General features: G+C 41.7%; 1 protein-coding gene across 1 annotated transcript in view; it reads right to left on the reverse strand.

Annotated features, from left to right (window-relative positions):
* LOC135093463 (solute carrier family 7 member 14-like) overlaps positions 1-17,500 on the reverse strand; it is a 71,684-nt gene that overhangs the window by 3,694 nt on the left and 50,490 nt on the right. The window contains exons 3-10 of the mRNA XM_063992741.1: positions 12,836-13,066; positions 11,774-11,982; positions 11,024-11,195; positions 9,334-9,517; positions 7,839-7,963; positions 4,288-4,441; positions 1,676-1,685; positions 553-713 (exon numbers count right to left, since the gene is read on the reverse strand). Coding sequence (XP_063848811.1) covers positions 553-713; positions 1,676-1,685; positions 4,288-4,441; positions 7,839-7,963; positions 9,334-9,517; positions 11,024-11,195; positions 11,774-11,982; positions 12,836-13,066 — 1,246 coding nt within the window. The remainder of the gene's footprint in view (positions 1-552; positions 714-1,675; positions 1,686-4,287; positions 4,442-7,838; positions 7,964-9,333; positions 9,518-11,023; positions 11,196-11,773; positions 11,983-12,835; positions 13,067-17,500) is intronic.

Raw genomic sequence — 17,500 nt, forward strand, 5'->3', positions numbered from 1 at the left:
CTTTTCCAGTTTTAATAAGCCTCCTGGCCCTTTTCCGTCCAACTACCCAGGTAAATTAACCGGATATACCTGTCAAAATATCACTCAAGTCAGCTAATTAACTAACTTGGTAAAATAACACTCAGGTAACCTAATTAACTCTGTGAAAACAACACCCAGGTAACCAAATTAAGTATACCTGTCAAAAAAACACCCAGGTAAACATAATTAAACATACCCGCAAAAATAACACAGGTAAGCTAATTAACCCATTCACACCTAGCAAAAATCCTATCTCCAGGTGAACTAATTGATGCATACCTGTCAAAACACCACATATAAACTAATTAACCCACTCACACTAGCTAACCTCTATTTATACCTCTCAAAATTACATCCAGGTAAGCTAATTAGCAACTTTACCTGTCAGAAAGCACACCTATGTATCCTGATTAGCCATCCCTATCAAAATAACATAAACTAACTAACCCACGTATACCTGATAACTTATACTTCTACCTGTCAAACCCATCTCCAGGTAAGCTAATCAATCAACGGGCACCTTTGACTCACCTGTCGTACCACCTGGGGACGCGGGGGGCGGCGGGCACAGAACCGTAGTACCTGTTCTCGTATCTGTCGCTCACCATGTAGTCATCCTCGCGGCGCCATGATTCGCTGCCCTCCTCTGTGTTGCCGGTGTCGTCAGAGTCAGGGGAGGAGCGCATCACCTTCTGCAGGGACGGTGAAGGAGGTGGTGAAGGAGGCGGTGAAGGAGGCGGTGGAGGAGGCGGTGAAGGAGGCGGTGAAGGAGGGAAGAACGGAGAGGAGAGAGACAGATGGTGATAAGAAATGATTACTGTGTTATTGAACCTTTATTTGTACTTTGTTTTTGTTTATCAATTTATTTATTTAGAGAGAGGAAAGAGTAATAAAAATATGGAAACTGTGATTTAACCTTTTTTTTTTAACATGTTTATCTATTTCTTCTTCTATTTATGTATGTATTTATTTACGTTATAATTGTGAAGGGAAGGGAAGACAGCTAAGGGCACAGAGGAAGTGAAAGAAAAGAAGCGAAATTGTTGGTCTCCTTAGAAATTCAATTAGATAAAAGGTTTCAAATAGGCTGGCCAGTTCAGTTACTTGCAGAGGTGTCTTCATTTGCCTCTCCAGAAGTAATGCTGGTCTTAATGCTACTACTACTACTACTACTACTACTACTACTACTACTACTACTACTACTACAAGTATTTTTACAGCGCCATATGATCTCGTTGCTGTGGCGTCTAAGTGTAATCAAGCTGACTACTACTACTACCACTACTACTACTACTACAACTAGCAGCCACCACCACCACCACCACCATCACCTCAAGCAGGCAATCCTTTTCATACCAGGAAAGAAATATAGAAAGAAAAGAAAAGAAAAGAAAAGAAAAATCATAGCAGCAGAAGCGAAACTAGGAAATTATGAAATAAGGAAACTAGAAGCAGTGAAACAATAGGAAAAAAACAGCAGCAGCAGCAGCAGCAGGCAAGCATATGAGAAAAAAGACAAGGCGCTTTAATAATAATAATAATAATAATAATAATAATAATAATAATAATAATAATAATAATAATAATAATAATGATAACCGAGTGTCAGTATCCGGCCAGTGAATGATTGGACAAACATATTCATTAAAGATACAATACAAGTCCTGAAATGTGAACACGGGGAGTCAGTCAGTGGATTGAGTAACCGTCACCAGCTGTACGAATGAGTGAAGGCAAAAAGTCTGACATAATATGACAATAACAAACTACCGTACATTTCTTTAGTACGATAAAACAAAGAAAACGAAGGAAAACGGTCAGCGAATGAGGGAACATGAATATAAAAACATAAATATAAAAAAAGGACATGGATAAATAAACAAATAAACAAATAAATAAGACAATAAATGAACTACTATATAATACCCTAAAAAAAAAGGACACATAGAAAATGGAGAATGAGTCAGTCGGTGTACGAAATAACAATGATGACAAGAACTACTCTATGATTTCTTGTAAATTGTAAAAAAAGCCAATAAAAACCCTACAATCGACATCCCTTAAACGACAAGTAGAAAACGGGAAACTGATCAATGGGGGAACGAACAAATAACCTTCATGGTAACTAAAGAAAATACGGACAGAAAAAAATAAAAATAAAACTATTGCAATGATAAAAAAAAAAAAGGAAAATAAAACAATAAAAAGAACTACCACAAGAATTATATAAAAAAAAAACGAAAAAAAAAAAAAGACAAATAGAAAACGGGTGAGTGAACGGTTAGCAGCGAACAAACGCGCAAAAACATTCTTGACTAAAAAAAAAATAAATAAATAAATAACAATAAAAAAAACAAGAAAAATAGGCATATAAAAATTTTTTGGGATATGTGGAGTAGTAAATTGAGTCGGTCAGCAATGAACGAAAAAAAAAGTAAAAAATTCAAATCTAAAAGGAACTACACTACAAAAAATACCTAAGTGAGTGAGTGAGTGAGTGAGTGAGTGATTGAGTGAGTAAAGCACCTTGACTGTCACTTTCTGCTCGAGGGGCAAGCCGGAGGGGGGATACGCGCCCCTCCGTTCTGCTGCAGCGCCGCCGTCAGGGTCTGGGGCGTGACGGCGGACGACACGCGCAACCCCAGGGCGGTAGTGACGTTGCTCTGGGGAAAGACGAGGCACGGGGGGGTAGCGAGCCGGAGGGGGAGAGAGAGGGAGAGTAGGGAGATATAGGGAGAGGAGGGATGAGACAGTGAAGGGAGAAAGGAAAGAGGAAGAGGGGAGAGGAAGAAAAAGAGCGAAGGGGGAGAGGGAAGGAAGAAGAGGGAGAAATCGGAGAGAGGAGGGAAAGTGAAGGGAGAAGAGAAAGAGAGAAGACAGAGGCGAAAAGAAGAGGCAGAGAGAGAGAGAGAGAGAGAGAGAGAGAGAGAGAGAGAGAGAGAGAGAGAGAGAGAGAGAGAGAGAGAGAGAGAGAGAATGGGTGGGTGGGAGAGATAAGTTCTGAAGAGGGAGTGGAAGGAAAGGGAGAGAAAGAGAGGAGAAAAAATCGACAGGGAGATCAAGGAGAGGAGAAATGGACAGAGAGAAAAAGAGAAAGGAAAGGGAGAAAAATAGAAAGGGAGACAAAGGGAGGTAAATAGAAGTAGAAAAATTATGATTGGAGAGAGAGAGAGAGAGAGAGAGAGAGAGAGAGAGAGAGAGAGAGAGAGAGAGAGAGAGAGAGAGAGAGAGAGAGATAGTGCAGATAGGGCGAAAGAAGGAATAGGAGGAGAGATGGAGGAAAGAGATGACAAAGAAAAGAGAGAGAGAGAGAGAGAGAGAGAGAGAGAGAGAGAGAGAGAGAGAGAGAGAGAGAGAGAGAGAGAGAGAGAGAGAGTATTATAATGAGGAAAGATAAGGCAGGCAGAATGAAGGAGGAGACAGAAGGAAGAGATGGAGAAAAGAGAGAAGAAGGAGAAAGAGAAAGAGATAGAGAATGAATAATGCATAAAGAAGTGAGAGAAAGAGAAGGAGAGAAAGGTAGGAAGTGAGAGGGAGAAAGAGAAGAGCTTAAAGAACTTAAAGAGAGAGAGAGAGAGAGAGAGAGAGAGAGAGAGAGAGAGAGAGAGAGAGAGAGAGAGAGAGAGAGAGAGAGATAACCATTCAACATTAAGGAAGGGAAAGAAGAAAATGAGGAAGATTATCAGTAACAGGGAGGGAAAGGAGAGGGAGAGAGAGAGAGAGAGAGGGAGAGGGAGAGGGAGAGGGGGAGACTCATCTTTTCTACCTTGTTCATTATGACTACGGGGACCTCAATAAACCCTGACCCTTAAAAAAAAAAAAGAAGACGGCAGGAAGAGGAGGAGGAGGAGGAGGAGGAGGAGGAGGAGGAGGAGGAGGAGGAGGAGGAGGAGGAGGAGGAGGAGGAAGGGGAGGGGGAGGAGGAGTAGAAGGAGGAGGGAAGGATGTAAGGTAGGTGGAAATTCTTATGAGTCATCTTGAGAGAGAGAGAGAGAGAGAGAGAGAGAGAGAGAGAGAGAGAGAGAGAGAGAGAGAGAGAGAGAGAGAGAGAGAGAGAGAGAGAGAAAAACGGATCGAATAGAAAGATACGACAAGAAAGAACACACACACACACACACACACACACAAACAAACACACACAACCCAAACAAACAAACACACACACACACTTCCTAACCCAAAACTACTCAATCTAGTCACCAATAAACCCTCACACACCCACGCACACCCATCACCCCCATCCCCAACACCACCCTAGGGCCTCACGTTGGTGGGGGAGCGGGTGGGGGAGCCAGGAAGGGGGGTGCCAGCGAGGGGGTTCTAATACTCTCTGGTAACATTTCAAGGAGAGTGGTGGAGTGAGGCTGGTAGCGAAGTATCAGGACGCAAGTTGAGACGAGGGTGTAGGCCAGCAGTGTGCCTGTAAGGGAGAGTGGCAGTTAATTGAGGTGGTGATGTGTTGGTGGTGGTGGTCAGCTGTGGTAGTGATGTGTTGTGTTTGTGGTGTGGTTAGCTGAAGGGTGATGTGTTGTTTGTGGTGTGTTTGGTTGTTGTTGTTATTCTGTTATGTTTACCTGTGTTTATTTCGTTTTTTTTTTGTTTGTTTATTTGTTTGTCTTTTGTTTTGTTTGTTTGTTTGTTTCGGTCGTGTTTTTTTTTGCGTGTTTTTTTACTTATTGTTGTTTTTTTGCAATGTTTTTGTTTGTGATGTGTAGGTAAACGTCTATATCTTTTTTTATCTGTCTATCTCTATTTATCTATCTACGAGTATCTATTCACTTATTTATTAATTTCTGTCATTTTTACTTGTCGTTTTGCAGTCTTTTGATTTGTGATGTGTAGGTAAACATCTATTTTCTGTCTGTCTATCTAGGTGGACCGCGAGTCACGAAACTGCCCGTCAATTTTCTGCAAAGATGTCAGATTTCCTTTCCATTTCCCTTGACTCCCACACCTTGACTCCCACCGCCTCGCCAGGTGAGTGGGCGGCTTCACACACACCTGTTGAGCGCGCCCCTGTCTGCGTCACTACTCTAATTTCGTCACATTAAGTAGTGATTTCTTTCCCGACTCGTTGTGGAAGGCACGGAAAGTCAGACTGAAGAGCGAGACACGAAAGAGGCGTTCCTGAAATCTGTTGGTTATGTGCGTAACTATTAAAGGGAACAGCATCCTCTATTGGTAAGATTTAAACTAATTCAGCGGCTACAGTGCTCTCTGATGGCGGCTATCTGAACTAAATGTGTGGTGCCTTCTAGTCAATTATCTTTTAATCAGCTTAGTTTTAGTTAGCTTCCATGCACATCACACACACTACAACATCATCACTAACAACAAAAAACCACCCAGCTTCCTGTACAACCTTCCAATCACAGCACAAACCGAACCAAATTTCCTACTTTCCATACAGTTTTCACACTCCTACAGCGATCCACAAGCACAAAAGCCCCTTAACTTCCCGTACCGCCTTGCAATCACAGCACGCAATCAGCCTCCACTCCCGCACCTTCAGATATCCAGGCCAGCACGTCAATAGCCTTAATAACTCATGGGGCAGACTAAGGTACAGGCGGGAATGATAGTGGTCACGATCCTGAGGGAGGCGATGAAGGGGCGGCGTGCGTGACGTGGGAATGTGGCTTAGGTTGTAATGAAGTCTAATTACATATATTGTTACATGCATGACTGAGGGAAGGATAGAGACGGAGATAGTGAGTGAGGAGGAAGGATGAAGGTGAGGAGGGAAGAAAGGATAGAGAATGGAAAACAAGAAGGGAGGGGGAAAGGAGAGAGGGAAGAAGTGAGGGAAGGAGGAAGAAAGGAGAGAGGGTAGAGAACAGGGAGAAGGAAGAAGGGTGAGAAAAAGGCGTGAGGGAAAAGAAGAAGAAGGAAGGGCAGAGAAGGAAGAGAATGTGAAAATGGAGGAGAGGGAACAAGAGCGGGAGAAAGGAGAGAGGGAAGAAGGGAGCGAATAACAAAGAGAAGAAAGGAAGGACAGAGGAGATGAAAATGAGGGAAAAAGGAGAAAAGGAAGAAAGGAGAGGACAGAAATAAACGGTAGGAGTGATAAAGAAGCTAAAGGTGGAAAGGAGGAAGAGGGAGATGAAGAGGGAGAGGGAGAGGGAGAGGAAGGGTTGAGATTGCAATGCACGTGAGGGTGATTGAGTGATGCGCGTGGCAGGGAGTGTGGCGATACTTATATAAAAAAAAGTGAACAAATTTTCAGTCTCAAAATTTCTACCTGATAATAGGGATCTGTTCCTTAGTTAAAGAACTATTGTATACCTGTAAAATATTATTTCAAATTCTTAGGATTGGTGCGTAGATTACTGTATTTATCTTTAAAAATAAATTAAGATACTATAAAAACACACTTAATCGATTGATGTTCACTGCCATCTGTCGGAGAGTGAGCGAAACATTCTCTTTTTGCCCTCTATCGGGAAACAGGAGAAATACTTACACTACACCTTTTTTTTTTACGGTTTTTTCTTTCCTTTTTTTTTTTTTTGCGCTCTATCGGAAAATGAAGTAGTTTTTTTTTCTTTCTCTCTCACTTTCCTCTTTTTCCTCTCTACCAGGAAATGTCAGAACACAATTTTTTTCTCCTCTATCGGGAAAAGATGAGAAAACTCTTACTCTTCTCGTTCTTGATCGGGAAATTATGAGTCACCTCTTATCGGGGAGAGGGCAAGGTCTCTATCGGGAAGAAATGATCCGCTGCTTCTAATCCATAAAGGCGGGAAGGGGACGAGTACACTGCCCTCTGTCGGACAATGTTAGAGACACTCTGTCGGGGAAGGTGTGTATGGACAGACACCTGGAGGCAAGTACACACAGGTAAAGGTAAGTAAGGTCTTGGCTGAATCGATTACAGACCTATTCACTTCCAGCTTAGTGTTTTTTCCTCAGTTAAGTCCTCCTGGAATGTCTTGTCAGGTTTTTGTTAGACTTGTTAATAGATGAAGGGAATATAAGGGAAGGTAAACACACAGGTAATTTATGAAGGAGTCCAGTAAAATAACCCTTTCACTTCCAGCTTGGTGTTTTTCTTCAGTTAAGTCCTCCTGGAGTGTCTTGTCAGGTTTTTGTTATACTTGTGACTAGATCAAGGAAATATAAGAGAAGGTAAAATACACAGGTAAGGTTAGGGATAAACAACATATTCACTTCAGGTAAGAGTTTTCACTTCGACCTTAAGTCCTCGGATCTGCTGGGAAAGTTTAGTCAGTAACATGATACATTCACTTGGAGCTTCGCGTGTATTCACAGTGTTAGGAGACTGCCAGTGCATCAGAGCTTAAGACTGAAGGGATGATTCAAAACACACTGGATGGGAGAAACTACACTAGCACTTAAGCCTAAAGGAAGAAGATATTACAAGGCATAGAAGTAATTGCATAAGTACTCGAGACTGAAGGAAAGATTAACACGCAATGGATAGAATTAACTGGATTAAAGCTTAAGATAGAATGAAGAGATAAAAAAACAAAAAAACACACTGAATGGGAGTAACTAGAATATAACTTAAGGCTAAAAGGAAAATATCAACATAATGACAGAATTAACTAAATACGAACAAGACCAGAGGAAAACACTAAGACACATTAGATGGAAGTAACTAGATAGGACTCAAGACTGAAGAAAAAGATAAAAAAAAAAAAGAATAGATTAGACCTTAAAAGAGAGAGAAAGAATAAAAACATACCAAATAGGAAAAAGAGAAATTTAAAAAACACTGAAACACACCAACAACAAACTAGGTACTTAAGACTGAAGGAAGGTGACAAGACTTATGACCCCCACTGTACACTCACCAATGGACATCATCTCGACCAGGACAGTGAGGGAGATGAACATGGCAGCAAAGGCAGCGCCGAGGCCAAAAACAATCGTGGCTACTGCTGGGGTGCCCGTCACGTCCCATACGTTACTTAGACTCCTGCAGGGGACGGTGGAGGAAGTGGAGGAGGAGGAGGAGGAGGAGGAGGAGGAGGAGGAGGAGGAGGAGGAGGAGGAGGAGGAGGACGAGGAGGAGGAGGATGGGAGCAGTGTGGGAGGAAGAATGAGAGAAAAAAACATACATTAGTTACCAGAGAGAGAGAGAGAGAGAGAGAGAGAGAGAGAGAGAGAGAGAGAGAGAGAGAGAGAGAGAGAGAGAGAGAGAGAGAGAGAGAGAGAGAGAGAGAGAGAGAGAGAGAGTCATTAGCCAAGACAGCCCCACCATTAATCAAAGTATCTCGATGATTAAGGAAGGAATGCTAAAATTAGTCCCAGAGAGAGAGAGAGAGAGAGAGAGAGAGAGAGAGAGAGAGAGAGAGAGAGAGAGAGAGAGAGAGAGAGAGAGAGTTTCATATAATTAGAGAGATAAAGAAAGCGATTAAGAGCGACAGAGAAGAACGACCTCCTGAGAGAGAGAGAGAGAGAGAGAGAGAGAGAGAGAGAGAGAGAGAGAGAGAGAGAGAGAGAGAGAGAGAGAGAGAGAGAGAGAGAGAGAGAGAGAGAGAGAGAGAGAGAGAGACGTAGGCGAGAAAGGTATATGAGGTCACCAACACAAATGAATAATGTAAAGATAAATTAATAAATAAAAAAAATATATATGATACAAACAAAACAATCAAAAGCGGGAATTGAAAAGAGAGAAAAATAAGAACTGAAGCAAAAACAAAAGGCAAATAATAAATACAATATAAACTAGGTCGTACAAATGAAGGCAAATTAACGTACATTCCGATAAACAAGTATAAATGTAAACAATAATAATGATGATAATAGTAGTAGTAGTAGTAGTAGTAGTAGTAGTAGTAGTAGTAGTAGTAGTAGTTGTTCAAATAAATAAAAAGAAAAATACGTACTTTCCACCATAAAAAAAAAGAAAAAAAAGACACGATAATCACATAACTCGTACAGGTAAAGACAGATTGACGTACATACCTACATTCCAACATAAAAAAAGAAGACAAACACACACACACACACACACACACACACACACACACACACACACACACACACACACACACACACACACACACACACACACACACACACACACACACACACACACACACACACACACAAAGAAAAAAATAGCATCAATAAAACAATGCCAAGTACACACAACGGACAAGGACATCCACACAAAAAAATAAGGACAACAAAAATAAATGAAATAAAACTACAAGAAATAGATAAAACAAAAGAAAAAATCATATTATCAAAACAATAACTCGCACACACACACACACACACACACACACACACACACACACACACACACACACACACACACACACACACACACACACGTACTTAAACACAAGCCCGTCCTTGGCCATGGCGTAAACAATCCTGGGCAGGGAGAACATGGAGCCAAACATAGACACGGTGAGGCCAGCCAGCGCTCCTATGGCCACGAAGTTCTTGCATTTGTGGGCCCCGACCTGGTCAAACACTTTCACCAGGGCAGAGTCCTCGTCCAGCTGGTCATACGGCGCTGTGGGGAAGGTGGTGGTGGTGGTGGTGGTGGTGGTTGGGAAGGATAGTTGGTGTTATGGTTGTGATACGAGGAGTATGGGTGGTTGTGATCGTGGTGGTGACGGTGGTAGTAGTAGTGGTGGTGATAGTGGTGGTGGTAGTGGTAGTGGTGGTTGGGAAGGGTAGTTGGTGTTATGGTTGTGATACGAGGAGTAGGGGTGGTTGTGATCGTGGTGGTGACTGTAGTGGTAGCAGTAGTAGTAGTAGTAGTAGTAGTAGTAGTAGTAGTAGTAGTAGTAGTAGTAGTAGTAGTAGTGGTGGTGGTGGTGGTGATAGTGGTGGTGGTAGTGGTGGTGGTGGTGGTGGTGTCTTCTATATTGAACAATTTGCATTGCTGTGAACACTTCAAATTTTCACCACTATTGACTCCCTGACTAACTCCCTTGCCAGGTCCACAGCCAGCTTAACACTGTCTTGTATTCCTCCTCCTGCAACTGACTGCAAACTAACTTTACTGAACCTAACATACAAGTCAACCTTAAGTATCTAACTGAATGACTAACTGACATCTAACTAATCTCTAACTTATACTCTCAATCCTAATTCCTAACTAAATTTGAAATAACACTAATTTAACTCTACTAAAACTAATAAGTAAATTATCCCTATCACTAATCTCTAACTTTTAATACGTAATTAATCTCTAACTAACACATAAGTATCTCTAAGTAACCTTTAATATGTAACTAATCTCTAACTCCTCGCTTCCGCCGTGACACTTGGCTTGCTTACACACGGCCACTTGGGTGCAACTGAGTGGGGTGCTACACGCGGAGAGGCTAGTGAAGAGGTCTGGGGCTGAGGTTCACTACGGGTTCGGTTTCAATATGGCATCTAGTGAGGAAACTATTATCCTTGCTTCTCTTCACAGCACTCATTCCAGATACTTCAAGTACCGTCTGAGCGATTGACAGTTAGACGCTATCCATAATGTATAAGGTAAAAGGGGACAGAGCAAAATTTCTTCCTTTTCTGATAGTTTACCGCAGTCGTCCTCGCGTCAGGTGTCTCAAATAGGTGATCGTTGTTGTATTTCACTTCGAAAAGGATCAGCGTCAAGACACGTCAAGGGGAAACAAAAACCGTAAATCCATGGCATAAATCTCCTCACAGGCCAGCGTGTGACTAATGACTTCCCGGGGTCACATAACTCACCACCTCAAGCAGCCCTGGCGGAGAGGCATGTATTCTGAACCGCTCTGCTCTTTCACCACGACTATATTCAAAGGCCACAGAGATGATTAGTCGGGTTCTCAAATGTGTTTCTCCTGTAAATGATGTAGAAACCTTGTTAACCTGTCATTAGAACCATAAAAACACTCTTAAAAACCCGTGTAACTTCAACTAGAGCCTTTGGAAAGTAGTGGAGATGTGGCGCAGAAGTGCTTCAGAATATACTCAGTCGCGGTTGTATGTGTGAAGCATCAGAACAGAGAGACGAGGCGCCGCAGTCACTCAGTCTTACCCATTAGCGTGATGATTGCCGAGGAGCTGACATAAGCGATAAGAATGATGACCAGGGAGTAGACGATGGAGTAAGGGATGGACTTCCGTGCGTTGATCGCCTCCTCCCCCGTGGTAGCGATGATGTCAAAACCGATGAAGGCGTAGAAGCAGGTGGCCGCTCCCGTCAGCACCTGTGGGCGTGGCGGTGGGCGTGGGCGTGTTAGTGATATTAGAGATGACAGAGATGGTGGTAGAGTGAGAAAAGTGGTGATAGTGATGATAGCAGTGTTGTTTGTAGTGGAAAAATGTGATATGATGCGTTTCTCTCTCTCTCTCTCTCTCTCTCTCTCTCTCTCTCTCTCTCTCTCTCTCTCTCTCTCTCTCTCTCTCTCTCTCTCTCTCTACGCGTCACATCGCCACATGAGTTATGAGGTGAGCCAAGTGTGAGGTGAAGTGCCTTTACATGTTGGTCGAAGAAGAGGTATAGGTCTCTCTCTCTCTCTCTCTCTCTCTCTCTCTCTCTCTCTCTCTCTCTCTCTCTCTCTCTCTCTCTCTCTCTCTCTCTCTCTCTCTCTCTCTCTCTCATACACCATACATCCATTACATCACACTGCCTTCCATTCTTCCATACAATTGTACCCTATACAACATCACTACACTTTTAATCCTTTCATATTCCGTTCCACTCTCCTAGTTTGTCATCCATCCCCTCCTCTTGGCGCCGTATGATCCATCCATCCACCCATCCACTCATCCCTAACACACTCACCCCAGGCCACCCCTTCGGCAGGAACCCTCCATTCTGAGTCCAGTTGCTTGTGTCAGCGTAGAAGGAGCCAGCGATCATGATGAAGATCCACACGACGAAGTTGACTACGTTGAGAGCGTTGTTGAAAAGGACGGACTTGCGCACCCCAGCCACCAGCACCCCGCCCATCAGCACCGTCAGGAAGAATGCCAGCAGGTCCGGTGGTTCTCCTGAAGGCGTGGAAGATGAGGGATGGGGTTTGAAAGTTAGATTTGTTATCTTACTTGTTTGATTTGGAATTTAATTGATTTTAGTGTTAGATTTCATAAATACTTGACTTTCATTTTTCTTTTTCTTTTCTTTTTTTTTTTTCTTTTTGTAGGTTTCACACTGGACTTGTTTAGTTTGTCTTCTGTGCGAGTTTTGTGTTAGAGAAAGACTTGAGTGTGGAATAGAAGAAGATGAGGAAGAAGAGAAAGAAAGACAAACCCATGACTGTTGCTGGTAGGGAATCTCTCTCTCTCTCTCTCTCTCTCTCTCTCTCTCTCTCTCTCTCTCTCTCTCTCTCTCTCTCTCTCTCTCTCTCTCAGTAATCCCCTCCCTTTATTCAAATATTCCCCTTTGCCCTCTGCCCCTTTGATTCAGCCCATTTTCTCTTCCCTTCCCTTCCCTTCTTTTACCTACCTCCTCCTCCTCCTCCTCCTCCTCCTCCTCCTTCTCCTCTCGTTATAGATCAACAGGTCTCTTGGTATCTGTTTTTTTTTTTTTTTCTCTCTGTAATCCTCCTCCTCGTCTTTATCCTCCTGTCTCCCCTTCCTCCTCTTTTACCCTCTTCTTCCCCTTACCTTCCTCCTTTACCTTATACTTCTGCTACTCCTGCTCCCCCTCCTCCTCCCTCTTACCTGCCTCCTCTCTCACAATACTCCTCATCCTTTCAAAGGATCCTCACCTTCCCTACCTAATCCCCCTCTCTGTCCGCACGTACTCAATCTCCTGACACACACACACACACACACACACTTCGCACTTCCCTCCGCACTCTCTTCACACACTCCCTTGCACACATACAATCTTTCCCCTTACCAAACGGAGCCCCAAAGGAGCTTTTCATGGAGGAAGAGATGGCGCCGTTGAAGATGGCATCGAAGCAGGCACTGAGGGCACAAGCACACGCCGAGGTGCCTATCAGCTCCTCCAGCACCATGTTCCATCCGATTATGAAGGCCATCAGCTCGCCCACCGTCACATAGCTGTACACGTAGGCGCCCCCAGATGTGTTGGGCACGCGGACACCAAACTCAGCATAGCACACTCCTGTAGAAGGCGCAGAAGGAGGGGGTTTCAATATCAAGTGTACGTGAGTAATGAGATCCATGGTGGATGGCTGTAGGGGAAGAGGAAGGGTGTGTTGAAGAGAAATACTCTTGTAGAAGGCACAGAAGGATTTTTTTTTTTTTTTAGTTTCAAGTGGAGGTTGTGAGATCTTAAGTGTATTGCTATGGAGGATAAAGGAGGTGGTGGTGATGGAATCTGCAGTGTTCTGAAGGGAAGTACTCCTGCAGAAGGCGCTAAGGGAGTTTTTGATTGATTACATGTACTTTGTGGAAGGCATTGTGTGTGTGTGTGTGTGTGTGTGTGTGTGTGTGTGTGTGTGTGTGTGTGTGTGTTCTACTAAAAGAGAGGCAGACGAAAGAGATAAAGACGAGAAGCAAGGAAAGATGAAATCAGAGGGAGAAGAGAAAGAAAGGAATGAAGTGAGAGAGAGAGAGAGAGAGAGAGAGAGAGAGAGAGAGAGAGAGAGAGAGAGAGAGAGAGAGAGAGTTCGCACCTAAACGGGTCATTTGACTTTAAATTGGATCATATTATTGACACCAGCTGAGGTTGACAGCTTTTTATTGCATTATTTTGACGCCTACACACAAACACACGCATGCACGTAGACGCACATACATTTGCAAACAAACATAGCAGAGAGAGAGAGAGAGAGAGAGAGAGAGAGAGAGAGAGAGAGAGAGAGAGAGAGAGAGAGAGAGAGAGAGAGAGAGAGAGAGAGAGAGAGAGAGAGAGAGAGAGAGCCTTGAAAATGACAAATATATCTTCAGTATTTCCCATAAGTTTCCTTCATTCTCTCTCTCTCTCTCCCTCCAAGCAGCGTCACTCCCCGGGCGGCGGCATTTGGAAGTAATTCTTGCGAGACACCTCCAGTACCAGCCACAATCACCGGTGTAGACAGTAACGCTATCAAGAAATCACCGTCTTTGTCTCCCATGCGCCGCTTCGGAAGTCTGGAGCGACCAATACAGTTATCAGTCATACTTTCACGAAATGATAAAAAAAAAAATAAATAAATAAATAAATAAATAAATAAAAATAAAAAATAAATAAATAAAAAATAAAAGAAATGACATCTAAGCTTTCGATACATGTTAAAGAGAGTAAGTTGACTTTATTAACTTTCGTACAATCTATCCCAAAAACACAAAATACATATATAAGTACTTGCAAATTCATAAAACGATTTCAATATTATATTTGTATTCTAAAAGAAAAATAAAAGAACTTAAGATTGCAATAAAAATTATTATCAAAACACAAAGAACTTTAAATGATAACGTATTTTTTTCTAACTTATATATTTTAATTTTAGTTACCCATGTAAAATCTCCTTTGAAAGAAAGCGTGTGATCCATACTCTCACTCTCTCTCTCTCTCTCTCTCTCTCTCTCTCTCTCTCTCTCTCTCTCTCTCTCTCTCTCTCTCTCTCTCTCTCTCCTCCAAGGCGCATCTCGCTTGAAACTTGAGGCCTTGGATGTAAAGGAGGACCAGGAAAACTATTGTAAGATTGGGAACTCCTCCTTCAAGGTCAGGGAACCAGAGGATGATTCTCGGAAGAGGTTTGCACTTAGTCTCGCATTCTGATACACTTTCTTCCCCATTCAGGAGTTTTCAGATGCCACACAGATAATTAGCCTGGTTCACAACTTCTCATGAGCGTTTTTCCCACAGTAAGTTCATCACCCTTGCTAAACTATCACTAGAATCATGAAAATATTCTCGAAAATCCCAAAACTTATACTTGAGTTTTATTGAGACGGAAGAATGCTCGTTAAACTATCATTAGAATCATGAACACACCCTTGAAAGCCACAATAACTAAAGGATCCTTGTTAAACTATCGATTGAATCCTGAACGTACCCTTGAAAACCACAATAACTCCATAAAACGTATTCAAACATCTCAATTTCCGACAAAAGTAACATATTCTTAGTCATGAAAACACCCTTAAAAACGGCAAAAATAGAAGAGTTCACGTTAAACTATCACTAAAATCGTGAAAACCATCCTTGAAAACCTCATTAATTGCAGAATCATTATTAAACTAAAGCTAGAATCATGAAAAAAAAAGAAAAGAAAAAATAACTGGAGAATCTGTTAAACTATCACTAGAATCTTGAAAGCAACCTTGAAAATCACAGTTACTTCCACGAAATTCTCTTAAAAGTAGTCGAGATGGAAAAAACATTTACGGGCGTGGGAGAAGCAGCCGGCGGTCACTCCCCTTGCGGTACTCTGTGGGAAGAGAGCGGGAAGGGGCAAGGGAGGCCACTGTATCCTCAAACGTTGGGGCGCTATCTCCAGTACTTTTAACAAGCTCTTTTGAAACTGAGCAAGATTCTTATGGGCGCTTGAATGATCACCCTTGCATCATGAACGGTGTAGTTATCCATAACACGACTAAACACGTGGCCTTAGGAAATGGTTCTTGCGAGATTATGCCATTTCCTAGCATGGAGTTCTGTTCTCTGTTCAGGTATGAATAGAGATCTTCACTGTGGCTCAAGACGATTGTTTCATGATCGATGCTTCCCCTGAACAAGCTGAGGGTGACATCTCTAAATCCTGTGGCTTTTGGTAAGATGAGCAAAGTGTTCAACACACCCTACACGACTTAAAGGCTTCAGCTATAATTAAATTCGTCAACAAAGATTGTGGCGCTTGTCACTCCGTTTATACCACCTGCCCGTACTGAGTGAAAATGTTGCAAGTCTCCGACTCTACAAGATCATTTATTATGTTGCAGTTTAACGCTACTACAATTAAAAAAAATGTTTTAAAAATTTTTTTCTAATATAAAAAAATAAATGTACATATGCAAATACTAAAAAAAAATATCAATTCTGTTTAAATTGCAAAAAGAAAACAATAAAAATCTGTAATGTTGTATTATAAATTATAATTAAATAAAAAGAAATATTACAATATCATGTATTTGTTTCTATAATTATACATTTGAATTTTAGTAACCCATGTTAAAGTCTACTTTCAAAGAAAATGACTATATCCTATAATTGAAGTGTTTTAGTGTGCTGAAAGGGTTCGTCACTGCAGTAGTTAATGGCACTTCATGACCGGTGCGTCTCATCTGAATAACACCGTCAAACACCTGTGGCCTTATGGAAATAGTTCATGTGAGATTCCAGCACTTCCTCACGGGGAGTTACGTAATTAGCTTCTTCACTGTGGCCAAAGACGAAGGTTTGGTACTCGATACCTTGCTTATTAGTTTCGTCATGAATGGGCGGAAAATATTTGTCAAAAACAACGGATAATGCAAAAATACTGCAGTATCTAAGAGCAGTACAAAAACTTATCTTGGCATTTATACTTATGTAATATTCTTCAATGTCTTAAAAAAATAATATTTCCAAAATACTGTTATTTCAGTTTTATTCAAAATGACATTGGAGACAAAAACAATTGCTGTCATGCTATAATAAAAGTCATCTTCAAACCACTAGGACAAAAAAATCGCGTCTTTTTACCACAACTTATATATATTTAAATTTCAGTTGCCCGTGTAAAAGTCTGTTCTAAAAGAAAACGAGCAACAAGTTCAGAAGGATATACTTCACTACTTCTACTTGTACCACTATGTACTACTACTACTACTACTACTACTACTTTTACTACTATTATCTTCTTGCTGCTCCTCCTCTTCCTCTTGTTAAATGTCCCAATCTGCTGGCTACTATCCCTTTCATATCGCTGTATTGTAGTAGTAGTAGTAGTAGTAGTAGTATATTGAATTATTTGTAGAGAATGTAGGAATAAATAATAGAGAGAGAGAGAGAGAGAGAGAGAGAGAGAGAGAGAGAGAGAGAGAGAGAGAGAGAGAGAGAGTTAGGGGAAGGGAGGTGAGGGGAGAATGGAGTACAAGAGGAAGGGGAAGAGGGAGTGGGAAGAGAAGGGGACGGTGGGGGGGAGAAGAGGGAGGGGGTAACATCAGCCCAGAGGGAAACGTCGATAGTTTCACAGCGTTTCCTCTCTCTCTCTCTCTCTCTCTCTCTCTCTCTCTCTCTCTCTCTCTCTCTCTCTCTCTCTCTCAAAGATAGTAAACAAAATGAGTGTAGATTACTACTACTACTACTACTACTACTACTACTACTACTACTACTAATAATAATAATAATAATAATAATAATAATAATAATAATAATAATAATAATAATAATACAAGATAAGATAAAAAAATCAAACCTTTCATTATAAAAAAAAATCCTTCAACAAATATCGGGCGCAGAAAATAAATAAATAAATAAATAAATTGCAAACAAATAAATAAATAAATAGTCACCTACGAAAATCATCGCTCACAAAGGGATGGAAAAACAGACGAAAAAATAAGAAAAAGACGAAGTAAATAAAATGAACAGTTGAAGACAAACTTGAAAGAACGGAACTGAGAG

The sequence above is a fragment of the Scylla paramamosain genome, chromosome 43 (assembly GCF_035594125.1).
Source record: "Scylla paramamosain isolate STU-SP2022 chromosome 43, ASM3559412v1, whole genome shotgun sequence".
Classification (NCBI taxonomy): Eukaryota; Metazoa; Arthropoda; class Malacostraca; order Decapoda; family Portunidae; genus Scylla; species Scylla paramamosain.